Source organism: Lepidochelys kempii, chromosome 7, assembly GCF_965140285.1.
Source record: "Lepidochelys kempii isolate rLepKem1 chromosome 7, rLepKem1.hap1, whole genome shotgun sequence".
Classification (NCBI taxonomy): domain Eukaryota; kingdom Metazoa; phylum Chordata; order Testudines; family Cheloniidae; genus Lepidochelys; species Lepidochelys kempii.
The window spans coordinates 77,689,682-77,703,409 of NC_136386.1; the positions used below are offsets into that span (position 1 = coordinate 77,689,682).

General features: G+C 38.2%; 1 protein-coding gene across 1 annotated transcript in view; it reads left to right on the plus strand.

The window, feature by feature from the left end:
* The window catches only part of ARID5B (AT-rich interaction domain 5B), a 147,383-nt gene that overhangs the window by 56,052 nt on the left and 77,603 nt on the right, over window positions 1-13,728 (plus strand). The window contains exon 4 of the mRNA XM_073353422.2: window positions 7,853-8,083. Coding sequence (XP_073209523.1) covers window positions 7,853-8,083 — 231 coding nt within the window. The remainder of the gene's footprint in view (window positions 1-7,852; window positions 8,084-13,728) is intronic.

Sequence of the window (13,728 nt, forward strand, 5' to 3'; positions counted from 1 at the left end):
CCTCAGTGTGTGATTTGTGAGCTTTGAGGGAGTTGCTGGCAATTGTCTAACATGGAAAGTGTGGAGCGTCTTGAGCCAGCTCTCATTTTCTCAGCCTAATTCACCTGTGGAATAGGCAAGAACAACCTCATAGAGTTGTTTGGTTATGTCCAATGTGAATTTTGCCAGTTTCTTTGGTCTTTCTTGGAAGCATGTTAGCTGAATGGTGGATAGTGCATTGGACTGGGAATTGGGAAAAACTGGGGTGAAAATCTTGGCCGCATTGAAGTCAATCGCAAAACGTCCATTGACTTGGTTTTCGTCCCTGAATTCTCTTACTAGCGCTGTCATTTACTAGAATTTGTGACCTTGGATAGGTTTTCTTTAAGCCCTCTCTCAGTTTCTGTATCTGTATAATGGGAAGAATGGTATTTACTCATCTTTGTAAAGCACTTTGAGGGCTATGAATGAAAAGTGTATATAAGAGCTGAATATTATTATGCTTGTCAGCCAGTCCTCTTCAAATGCTAGAAGCACCTCAGAACCTGCTTCCCAAGAGATACAAAAGATTCGGTGGGGGAGGGAGCTCAGGAGCTGCGGTTTTGATTAGCTTGTTGTTTGTTCATGGTATAAAAAAGGATGAGAATGTCTGGTTGGATACTTGTATACATAATTCTCCTTTTCAGTATTAAATCTCTTTCATCTTCTACAAAAATTGAATTTATTATTTGAATTTAAAATGATTTAACAAGATAAATATTATGGAAGATTTGATTATGTGGGTCCACTGCCAGTCGTTGATCAACATACTCAATTTTGACTTTGTTAAGTAGGACTAGAACAGATCAGATCCAAATCACTAGCTGTAAAATAATGTTCTTCAGCCCCAGGCTTTAAGTACATATTAGATAGTGCTGGGGGTTTTATATGACTGCATTGCCGTGGGATTGAACAGTAGTTTCAGTCTCCAGTAGATTTGTAAGTGTTTTCTTTCTTTCAGATGTTAAACTAATTTTAGGAACTCTCTGAACTAGTGATGTTCTTACAGAAAACAGAGGGGTTGTGGAAATGACATAAGACTCTGTGAATTAGTCCCCTGTTCTCCTTATGGGGGGAAAAACATCTGACACATCCAGAAAGATTTTGTCTGCATTTCATTCTGTATATTGGCCATATATCTTTTCTATTTGAAGTTATCAATTTAAAAATAAAATAGGACAACTAAATATCCATGGAAAATGATTGTGATGGACAACTTGCTAATGTCGCCATTATCCAGTAAACACATTAAAAATCACGTTATTCCATTTACTATAATACGTTGCCTTTGTTCTTGATTGCATTAGCATTCAAACAGAGGGGAGTTGCATAAAACAGGGACATGTAAACATGGGTGGCTTTACTTCCTAAAAGTCCTGTCAACAAAGCCGTATCCCTGTTGTGTGGATAATTTACCCAAATTTATTTAATCCTGAAAACAAAGATTTGCAGGTTCATCTAGCAGGGTTAACTAATTATTTTATTTGCATTTCTTCATGAACTAAATGCAATAATTCAAACATTAATATTTTAAAAGTGTTGTAGTTAATTACCTAGCCAAGGCATACTGCGTAGTTTTACAAGAACAAATGAAGACAGCAGAAATGAAATGTTAGGCTGGAAATTAAGAGTTCTCTTCAGTGTGCTCCCTCTTTTTTGCGGCTGGGGGGAGATCACCAGTATGCCGTAGAACGCAGAAGATGCTTCGCCCTTGTAGAATAGCTGATTGAAGCCCATGGTGATGAAGTTGAAGTCACAGCTATTTCTTCGGACAAAGGGAAATGGTCCATATTGCATCCATTCACTTCATGACTACCAGAAAGGACAGCAGTGTGTGCTGATTAATTCTCCCCACCCAGCCAACAATAACTTGCCTGCAAGGGCTCTTTGGCTAGGAGAAATGTCCCATGCCCCACAGGACTACTCAGAGATTTAGCATGTTATTGACATTGAAACTGCATCAATTGCACACACCTGACAGTGGACAAGGCAGTTGTGACTGGGTGGTGGTAGAAGGAGCTGGTGAGGAATGGTGATCCTTATTCACCTGGTGAGTCAATTTAAAACTTTGCACACCAGGTACCAGCTCTTTCTTCTCCCTCCCTTCTCATAGTTCTACTGTTTTTCATAATTATGTGTATAGTTTGTTTATCCCAGTTGGACAGCTGTGTTACGGCTCTTGGATTTTATTGTAATGGACACGTTCGTGGTGTAGATTTGTTTTTACTTCCTTTATGGTCCACAGTCATTGGTTTTTGTTGAAACAGCCACATGTCTCCATTTCTCATACACATGTATACTGATTTTACAGAGAGGTAAAGATAGGAGGATAGTGACCTTCTCTCAAGGGTGGCAGCTCTGTGGTTCATTAGCACTCATGGGGTAAAGCTTTATTATCTTATTATCTTATTATCTTATTTATTATTATTATTAAAAGCTTTATTATCTTCTCAGATGGCAGGTGCAGGTAAGATAGCCACTTCCTGCCCAAATATGGGCCTTTGCATAGGGGGCCAGGCTGGCTACTGTGTCACCTACTGACAGTGCCAGATGGATGCATCTGCTTTGCAGATCCAGGTGCCGCAGGTGATACCTGTCATTTTAACCTGCCTTGGTGATAGCTGGTGACTTTGAGCTAAGACTCCAGTCTTGCTGCAGGGCCGTGGAGATGCAGGTTGGGATTTTGAAAGGCGTCTAAGGGAGTCAGGCACTCAACTCCCATTGAAAGCTCTAGTCCCAGTCAGTTGACGTGGCTAGCCCTTTCCATTCTTTATCATTAAAAGTCTCCCACTTTTTCATCCATTACTGATTCTCTGCTTCTTGTTGGCAATGTAGCCAAATAAATGTATGTAGAAAATGGTAAATAAATTAAGATAGGCATGTCATCCATGAGGCCTTCTTTGTAACAATCTGCAACGAAAGAAAGCAGCTGTGTTAATGCTCTTCATAGTTTCCTTTGCAGATTATTCAGGAAAAAAGTTTGATGGTCAAAGCCTTGCATCTTTCTTTATTTTCACTGTGCATTCAAAATAACTGCCTTGTTCAATTTGCAGCCCATACACCAATGCATCGTCCCACTTTATTTAGTTCCCCTAGTACTTTCATTGCTTATCTTATGAAGACCTGTGTTAACATTTATCAAAACAAATGGCAAGCCTGGGACCTTTTAGTAGTTTTTTAGTTAATAAAAACAATATTCTAGTTCTGTTATGTTAAAAGTACATTATCTTTTTATTACATACTCTACAGCTCTGTCTGTTTTCCTTCTTGGCAATTTCATGACTGCTTCAGTTGATTGCTGTATAGAGAATTACAAAATCATTAAGGGTGGGGCTTTACCAGCTGACTTACAGTACAAACTATTTCTCAAAATAACCACAACAGTACAATACTGATGTGTAATTTACGTCACAGTATGTTTTTATGAAATACTTTGTGGCACATTCATTTAGATTTAGGACTGAATCTCTCTGTCTCTTTTTAATCAAGCTCTTTACTTTTTAATATTTTCCACTCCTTGCCTTGGCTTGCCTCCAATTTAACAGCTTCAGTGAGAAAAAAATAACTGATCTTTTTTTCAGCAGTTTAGCTGCGAGTGTATTTTCCTCTTTGATGTATACATTTGTGCTAACTTAACTGCCTTGGGGGAGATATTTAGATTTGTGGTAGGACACATTGCACAAAGCTGAAACAGAGAATTGATAAAGTTGATGCACAAGTTTGGAATTTTAAATACTACCAGCCAATTCAAGCTATTGAGTCTTATGCTCTAGCACATTTCCTTTTTACAAACGCCTTTCTGTATAATGTCTTGTAATTAGAACAGGAAATCATTGAGCAACTGTAAGATGACTAAGAGCACTTAGACTGAAAGGAAAATTACCTTCCGAGAAATTATATTCACAATTTTTTTTTGCTTCACATTACAGTGTTGGTAATGGTAGTAACAGATGTATGTACTCTTATCTGTATCATTGTTCTACTTCTGTTTTCTGGAATAAAAATTCATTTTCAGTAATATCAGAAATGAATGGGCAGCAAATGAGAATTGTCTTATTATGAAAAATATTCTGTGTCACAACAGAGTAGCAATTAAATTGAAACTTCAATATAATTATCAATAACAGTGAAATCTGGAGTTGTGCCACGTACATAAAGTTGGTGCTCAGCCTTTGCTTGGTTGCTAGGAGCACAGTGAAAGTATAAAGCTTAGAGAAAGGAATGTCTAATATAATAAAGTAACAGAAGGTAGCATAAATCATTGTGAGAGCAGTGAATATTGACATTATTTTGCTTAAATTGGGTTGAAACTAGACATTTAGTCCTATGAGAAGAGCACATTCATATTTCTTTTGAAAAATAACTACATCTACTCGGGGAGGAAGTGGAGAATTTGTGTTTCTAACATAGGCCTATTTGGACCTTTTAAGCAAAAATCTTTAAATGTTTGTTTCTGTTGGCATCAAAATGTATTCACACTAATACGATTAAAAGAACTAAAGGGCAAAATACTTGGCAGATTTTGCAGTAGAGGCAATTAGGTGCAGGAAGGAACATGCATACTTTTTCCATCAAGCTCTATAAAATCCTGGTGTGAAGGTCTTTCTAAAGAAAGAAAAAAGCTTACTGATGTTAGAAGTAGATTATGGTGGTTAGCAATAACCATTATAGTCTGATGTTTCAGAAACAAGCAAACAAAAAGCAAGTTTCTGTATATCTCTTTTCTTTCTGTAAGTAATTTTTGATCTGAAAGATCAAAAATGGCTGTACTCATTTGGAAAGTCAATGCTGCATAGATTCATTGTGTTTGGTGTTCCCTGAAGCTCATACAAAGACAACTTGAACAACGTGCAATTCAACATGAATGCCAGACCATGCCAAAGCTGCCCCACCGCTTCAAAGAAACTATATGGATTAAATCTATACATATATAGTTAGTATTAATATTTGCAAAGCACGGATGGAACCACACATTGTAATTACCATTTCTCTACAGAAATCTGTTTTGAACTTGAAATATATAAATAAATGAAAAATTGACATTGAAAGAGGTTATTAAATATGTAATTATGATATAAGTATAGGATTAGAGTAATTTCAGCTAAGCCTTACAAGCAATGTACTGTAGGTATAATCTTTTACTATGTACAGTTCTCATTATTGAAACTAAAATTAGCTTCAGTAATTTAACGTCTTCTGTTCAATAAGAGCTTAATGAAATATTTTTAAAATAAAATTATTTTTCCTTATTTTAAGGGTAAGTGATTATCACTGTTTAAATATCAGTTTATAGCGGCAGCAAACTCGTTCTGATTCTTTTATACAGACAAGTACAGCCAAATACACTAATGGAATTGGATGACATCTACACTAGATTCTTTTAGAAGAAAACTCCTTTTGGGGGGGCGGGGTCTATTTTCTTGGGGTTAGATCTACTTTGATTTTCTTTGCTCCTGTGGGTGTGGGTGAAAGAAAATCTTTGTTCTAGGAACACTCTTTGTCTTTCACTAAAAAAAAGTGCAGTTTATCCATTCTTAGATTTCTCTGTTGAACCTGTTGTGAATAGGGAAGGGGAAAATGCATTACAAAGCATGTATTGGCGACAGTTATTGCCTGCTTAGCTTTCCATCCAAGTTTGTTTATGCACTTACGAATTGCATAAGAAGCAAAAAAATAGCTAAAGCAACAAATATGTAGAATAACAGCTCTGTAAATGGTGATTTGGCTTTATTTGATGGAATCAGCTTGAGTTAAAATGTCATTCATCAAGCCCAAAACAGCGTACAGAATTCTGTGTAGTGACTTACTATACATTTTAGTGGAAACAAATGGTTTGCTACAAAGACTTATGGGAGGCATATTTATATACACCTTGTTACAAAGGCTGACCACATCCTGGCATAAGAAAAGTGCTGTCTGATCAACAGATTTAATTCACCAATACTTCTGTGAAGAGATAGAGCAGCAGTAGCAGGCCTACATTAAACTTTCATTGTACCTCAAGGATGGATCATGTGCTTGCTGTCTCTTGAAGACTCTGGCCCCTGATCCTGATTTCGGGGCTCTTATGAATGAGGAGAGACGACACATACAGCAAGGTGCTATTTTCACAATCATGTTGTTGCATTCACTCATGGGATAAATAAAAAGATCATGCCACACCCTAACTGACCAAAAGATACAAAGTCTACCTTTCTTAGAACAGTCATTCAGATGGTGTGTACCAAAAGGTATTACCCATGCATGTAGACAAAAGGAATGGTTTTGGTTTCCTCTGTTGACGCCAGAGGAGGTGAAAAGGCTCAGTACTTAGGAAAGTGATTGTTTTCAAGAACTGTTGTAAAACTAGTACTTTCAGCTTAACATGTAATGTTGATTTTTCAAATAATGCTTTCATCTATAACAGTAGAGTTTTGGAGAAAGTCTAAAGTATGTTAGTATTTATTTTTTTCCATATTACCACTCAAAACACACATTTCATACTTTTAAAAAAGTTCTGTATTTCTGCTTTAGAAACTTAATCAAAATGAGCATTACCTGTAGACATGAAGAATAAAATAGTCTCAATAGGAGTTTTACCTTTGATTTCAGTGGGACCAGGATTTCTCCTACTGCTCTTTCCAACATTTGAAGCATACTATTCACTTAAGAAGAAGAAAGGTTATGTGGGTATTGGTAATGTGATTAAATATTTAATTATCTGGTTGATGACCGAAATAGTGGCTAGGTTACTCAGTAATGAAGCAGTAGACTAGAAAGTGTAAACTACAGACTATAGCTCATCTCAATAGATAGGCATAGAAAGATAGATCCCGCTAATCAGTGTGAGGACTTAAGTGAACATGAATAGAAATACAGCAGGACAGTGGCCTGCAAAGGTCATACCAATGCCTTCTGTTGCTTCATATGTTCTGTCATTTGCTATTACATTTCCCACTGGTTACCAGATCAGACGTTATTGTGATCTTTCTAAATCAGCTACCTTGATGCTTAATGTTGTTTAAAACATAACAGAATGGAAATCTCAGTTTTGGATGTTTTCCATTTTGGATCTGTAATTAAGAAAGCTATGGAGAAGTTCATTTGACTGCATTGTATTGTACATGTGTTTTGTTGAGGTACTACCTTTACAGTTCATGTGAGGAAAGTTATTTCCATCTGGTGGGATTGCTTAGGATAACAGGCATTGCCAGACTGGATCAGACCAATGGCCTATCTAGTCCAGTATCTTGTCAATGACAGTGGCCAATACTAGATATTTCAAAGGAGGGTGAAAGAAGATCCATAGTGATCAATTAATTATCTTTAAAAAGACTTTAAAGGTATAAAGACTAGTTTAATAGGACTATATAGAAATTTAGTACAAATGGTCATGAAATATCTCTATTAAAGCATTTACAACAAACTTCATGAAGTGTGATATCACTTTCAGAATAGCTAAGGACAGATTTTGCCACCCTCACTTGTCAAGTAGTATCTTACTCCAGTGGTGTAAGGTCAGACTCATTGTGAGTAACAGTGTTAGAGTCTGGGCCTAAATCTGTAAGAAAAAAGGGTGTGAATGTATCATTGTCTGTATTATTGGTTGGCCTTCTCTGTGTTTGAAAAATACTTTCCTACAGAAGATAGAACTTTGAAGAGCAGAAGGCCTAATCCTGCTCCCATTTAAATCAATGAGACTTTTGCAATTGACTTCAATGGGAGCTGGTTTGTGCCCCAGAAGTGACGTATACATTCCCTTATTTGCTTTTGGGTTTTTTTTTGTTTGTTTTGTTTTTTTGCATTACTCCTTGTGTAATATTAAATATAATTAATTTAGATATTTTTCTTCCAGGTGAGGATGACGAAGATTCAAATTTGCTAATCCTCAGTTATCCACAGTACTGTCGATATCGTTCCATGCTAAAGCGTGTTCAAGACAAGCCATCTTCAATACTAACAGACCAGTTCGTTTTAGCCCTTGGTGGCATTGCAGTAATCAGCAAGAACCCCCAAATCCTTTACTGTCGGGATACATTCGATCACCCAACTCTTATAGAAAATGAAAGTGTATGTGATGAGTTTGGTAAGTCATTTTGCAACTACCTTCTTTGTATGACAAGAAAAAGCATTTTTCCCCATTTAAGAGTTTACATGTTTCCAAGTGAAAAATCATAATAGAGTGAATCCTTTAAAGAAGAGCAATGCTATTTACATTTGAAGTGCTAAGTACCAAATGTGCTGCCCCCTTCACTATTTCTGAGCTGGTAATGGGCTTTCCTCTACTTGCAGTCTCCATGTTACAACTTCTATTTATCACACCCAAGGTTGATGTTATTAGGATGGAGTACGTTGCACAATTATTCAGTGTAAATTAAAGGGATACTTTGTTAGGGTTTGAAATGACCTACCTTGACAGTTAACCTATACTGTAGCTTTCCCTTCAGGACTCTAGTTTTATGATTTTTTTTTTAAAGGAATCATTGCTGCAACATGCTAAGTAGTGCAAAATAGAGAAGACTCTCTGAGTGTCCCATTGTAAACAAGCTATCGAATATCTCTTATCACAGTGCTCATAATAATAATAATGCCTACCCATGCTACAGCTCTTTAAGTTTACAGAGTGCTTTATAGACCTTAATCAATCCTCACACCAGCTCTGGAGGTAGTCAACTGTATTATTATCATCTCTGTTTTACAGGGGGAGACCAAGTAACTTGCCCAAGGTTTGTAGTCACACAGTTGCTTTCACTGATCCACTATTGCCATATGAAAGAAACAGAGTTAGTATTAGAACTCAGGAGCGCCTGGTTTCTAACTAGGTGCTCAAACGCCTGGCGCACACTGTTTGTTTCTAACAGGGCATAGAAGAAAGAGCAACCATACACTATGTGTTGGTGCAAACCTAGACTGGCAGTCGTGGTAACTTCAATGGGAGTGTTGCCAAAGCGAAGAGTTTGAGTCTAAAAGTGCTAAATCCTTCCTGTGAGTTGTGCCCTTGATTCAGCAGGAGCAGAAAATGCTCAGCAGTTCCGAGGCAGCACTCAGAACTTTGCAAGTTCAAGCCATAGGGAAGGTCTGTAAGATCTGGCCCATTAAGACTGCCAGATGACTAACACTTTTGTCAGATTAACCAAAGTGCCAGAGGATACACAGCTGAATTTGTGGCAGCGTACATGCTCTGTGTACACACTGAGTAACTTCAGTAATTGGTCCAGGGTTATTTCCAAAACAGTTTACCTGTGATGTGAGAATCAAAGTTTATTAGCCATATCACCAGATGGATGAATACTGCAGCGGATGGCAAAAAGTATTGTTTATAGCATTAAGCATCTATACCTTTGACCACATGAAATTCATAAATCTCTGCAAGATAGCGTCTGTTTCTTTTAGAAAGACAATTTATGTTTATCCATTTAGGTCATAATCATGTTTTTCAGGAAATCTCAGTAGGGAGAAAATTTCCCTCTGTTTTGTTTCCCAGCAACTACCTGCTAGCTGATACTGGTCAAGCCTTCTTTCTTTAAAGTTGACATTGTTACTCTGAAGCTGTAAACCCACCTCTGTGACTGGAATTGGGTGTTTCATATATGCAGTGCAGACCTGCTTTATTATAAGACTAAGGATGCCCACTTGTAGGATCTGATCCTGCAGTCATTAACTCATGGGAGAAATTCTTTCTTCCATGAATGGCAGCACTGAAGTTCGTGATTACATGAGTAAGGGACTGGCCCCTACATGTCATTTACTTTCAGTAAAATGTCATAGAGTTTTATTAAACTATTGACCTGAGATATTAGTTGGTATTGGGGAAAAAATGAATTAAATATCTTGAAAATCTGGTCCAATGGCAGGATAGTGTCATCTTCATTTTTATTTACATTGAGATATCCAGAATAGCATATAAAGTTTGGGTTTAATTGATGATCCTTCTTACATTAGGAAGGTTATTTTAGGAGTTTGATGAGCATGCCATCTTTTTTCTGCACTATATTTTATTCCGGGTCATTCCTTGATGACAGCTTTGTTGAAATAGTTGGACCTATAATGTAAGTATAGCATGGGATATTAGTAATAGGTGAGTCAAAGAGAACTGGAGCAATACAGGAACCACATTTGGCAAACTACAGCTAGTGCCTTTGTTCAGGCTCTGAAAGCTATGCCATTCTCTTGACCTTTGCAAGACAATTATCTGATTATCAAACCAGAGCCAAAGAAATCTTTTCCCCCAAGTTAATTAGGTGTATTTGAAATTCAGTTTAATTTAACCAGCAGGTTTCTTTAAATAACTAAAAGAAAAACTGGCAGTCTTTGTAAATATATTTACAAAACTAATGATGTGGTAAAATTTGCAAGGCCTGCTGTGTTAGGATGTTGCAGACTGGGCTACATATAATTCTGTGGCTGTGTTGTAAAATGTATGGTGTCAGTTAGATTACCTTGGTTGCATGCAGTACACAAAGTACCTTTTTTTTTTTTTGCTGGCAGGACAATAAAATGTGCAACACGTTGTTATACAAACTGTTTACACTGATAACATGTAGATTGATGTCACATGTGTAAAGTAATGACTGCTAAATCTAAACAGGCAGGGTGGTACTGTAGATAAATGGATTACTCTAAGGTAAGGCACTGGTATTTATCACTCAGATCTGAGGAGGAGACTAGATTACATAAATGTGAATAACATTCTTAAAAGGTGTTTGTTAAAAAAATCCAGACACATTTAGTTTGATGGTCTTGGATGTTTCTTACACTGGGAAAGATAATGTGAGGAAAAGGGTGCAGAAGGCCAAGGGAAAGGTACAGATGTATATTTCTCCCGTTCCTAAAATATCTACATTAATTACAAAGGAAGTGAAAATCTTTAAGAGGGTATCTTACATTCACAGCTCCTTTTGAGAACACTCTTACCCATTCTGATTTCTGATGTGGGTGCGAGATCTACTTTACTTATTGTGCTACTCAGTAAAATCTTACACTTATTCTGGGAACTGCAGCACCTTGTGATAAATACAGTGTGTAACAAATGAGATACCAAAAACACCTAGACAAAGAACTCCATTCACCATAGCATAGGAGCTGCTGTACATGTTAGACCATTTTAATAGAGAGAAATGTTCTTCCATCAAACTTTCTCCCAGTTTTTATTATGCATTTTTAGCAAGAACATTTTGTTCTGCTAGGTATGACCTTTTTTCTGTTCAGTGAAGGGGGGGGGAAAACAGCAACACAGGAGAAAAAAATCTTGCCTCAGTGTTCTTCATGAAAAAAAGAAAGGTGGGAAATTGTTCTGTAAGTGGCAAGGGCAGCTAGACTGTGTCTGTCAATCATCACAGACATGGGTGGAAGAAGATTACCTACACACCATTTTAGACCCGGATCCTATGAGGAATTCCACATGGGTGGACCCCTACATTCACTTAGAACTTCCTGCAGGATTGCCACCAGGGATTGCCTCAGGTTAATTTAGATAAATTACTGCAATGAATGCCCACAGGCATTGCAAGCTGAATCTGGGCATAAGCACATCCCGTTCTTCTTCTCCATATCTTTTCCCAAAGACACTATGGGTAAATCTACACTGTTATTAAACACCTGTGGCTGGCAAACTGGGATCAGGCTGCGGGGCTGTAAAATTGTGGTGTAGATGTTAGGGTTGGGCTGGAACTTGGGCTATGGGACCTTCCCCCATTGCCAGGTCCCAAAGTCTGGTCTACAGCCTGAGCCCTGGGAGCCCCCTCCCGTCATGGGGTCCCAGAGCCAAAGCTCCAGCCTGAGCCCAAACATCTACATGGCAGCTTTGCAGCCCGAGCCCCATGAGCCGGGTCAGCTGACTCTGGTGTTTAATTGCAATGTAGATATACCCTACCAAAGCCCTGCTTAGCAAACTGGCTTCACAGTCTGATTGCTGATGCAAGTATAAGGGGCGCAGCTCTGCAGTGGAGAGAATGGACCCACTCATGTCTAGCCCTTAATTTCTCTTAAATTTACCAGGAAAAGATTGCTGTGATAAGGAAGTCTGGAAGTTTCACCCTTACTGGTGGTAAATACTTACTAACTTATCTAACTGGCTTGAAGGATCCCGCTCTCAAAGGCAAACATACTTAAAAATTGTGAGCTTGCATGTGCACAGGAAATAGGAGGTATCAAACTGAGTTCACATCTCTTGATACCCAAAGTGAATGGAAACAGCCGTGGTTAAACAGCATGTCTCCTCCACCCCAAGGAAGATCAGTTAGATACCCTTGCAGACAAGCATCACCCATACAGAAAACGAGCTGCAATAGTGGTTACGAGCAAAAGAATTGAGAAAATTTGAACTTGGGCAAAAAGGCAGGAGCACCATTGTCCACTGTGGGGCAGAAACAAGGGGCATGATCCCTATCTGTGACTACTTTTAGGTCCACTAGGATTATAGATGGCCAATAGAAAGGTTGTTCTGAAAGCAGGCATTCACGCAGCCAATCAGAAGGCAGGCCAGTGTCAGAATCCCTGCTACATCCTCCTTCTTCCCCATCCTTCCATAAGGGGCAAATAGGCCAGGGAAAAAGGATCAAGGGGGATTGGTTCTCCATCTTGATCCCACTGTATTTTCATGTACGCATGATTAGATTCCATACACATATTCACTTCCCTCTAAATGCCCACATCAATTGGTATGTAAAAAAACTCCCTGAAAAGATTACTTATGGGCCATTGACTAATTTCTCTTAAACAGAAAACTATCAGTAAAATACACACTGCATATGATTCATTTTTTTGGTTGCTATTATGGAGTAACTTTTGTAAAGGCCTGTCATTTACTTTTATTGCTAGGCAGATATATATGCTGCCAAAGAAGAGAAAAGAACAAAAAAGTAAGGGCCCCTATTAATTTTCATTATAAATTCCAGTGAACTAGCCATAGATAAAACTGTCTGTACAGACATCAACAGCCGCTTTTTGGAAAATGGGAGTTGCGGGTCAGTGTGCTGAAATGTGTGGTGCAAATGTGCACCTGGAGTTGCACATGCACTTATTACAATTGTCTGTGCACATTAGGTAAGGATAGGCTTCATTCTCCCAATATGCCAGGTTCACACCTGGAGCTACTGCCGATGCACAGTGATGACAGTGAGAGGAGGATCAGGCCTTGTCTGTGCAGAGGGGTAGATGTCTAATTACCCATTTATGCGTGCTACTGTCATATTTGTATGGGTGGTTGCTGTAGATGTGCACACAATGTGCACATTTGCATGTAAAAGGAGGTCTCTAGCTTCTGGAAACTTTGTCTTCAAATGTCTCTTCTGTTGCTTGTAATGAACGAGATGTCAAATTGGCTTCAGGAACAAGCAGCAAACAGCAAGCAAGAAAATAAGAATGTTTGGGCACAGGCCTTAAAAGTCAGAAGATCAGATGCTTAGATGAGGTAGATCAGTACAGCTCCACGGACCTCACCAGCTGAGAAGCTGGTGCAGAATGTTTCATCTCAACAGTATGGTGGATAATAACATATCATGGCTATTAGATGTTAACAGGGAGACTTTTTTCTTGGTTTTGTGCGTGTGCTTGCTCTAAATATAAGCAGAGTATGAGGGAAAGCTGGATAACGTTTCTTCCTTATTTTTCAAATATGCTTGGTAAATTTTAAATCATTCTGGATTACTTTTATAGCGCGTTGGGCCCAATATACCATTAAAAAAGCTGTTTCGTCCCTGGGTTACAATAAACACCTGTTCACCGCCCAAA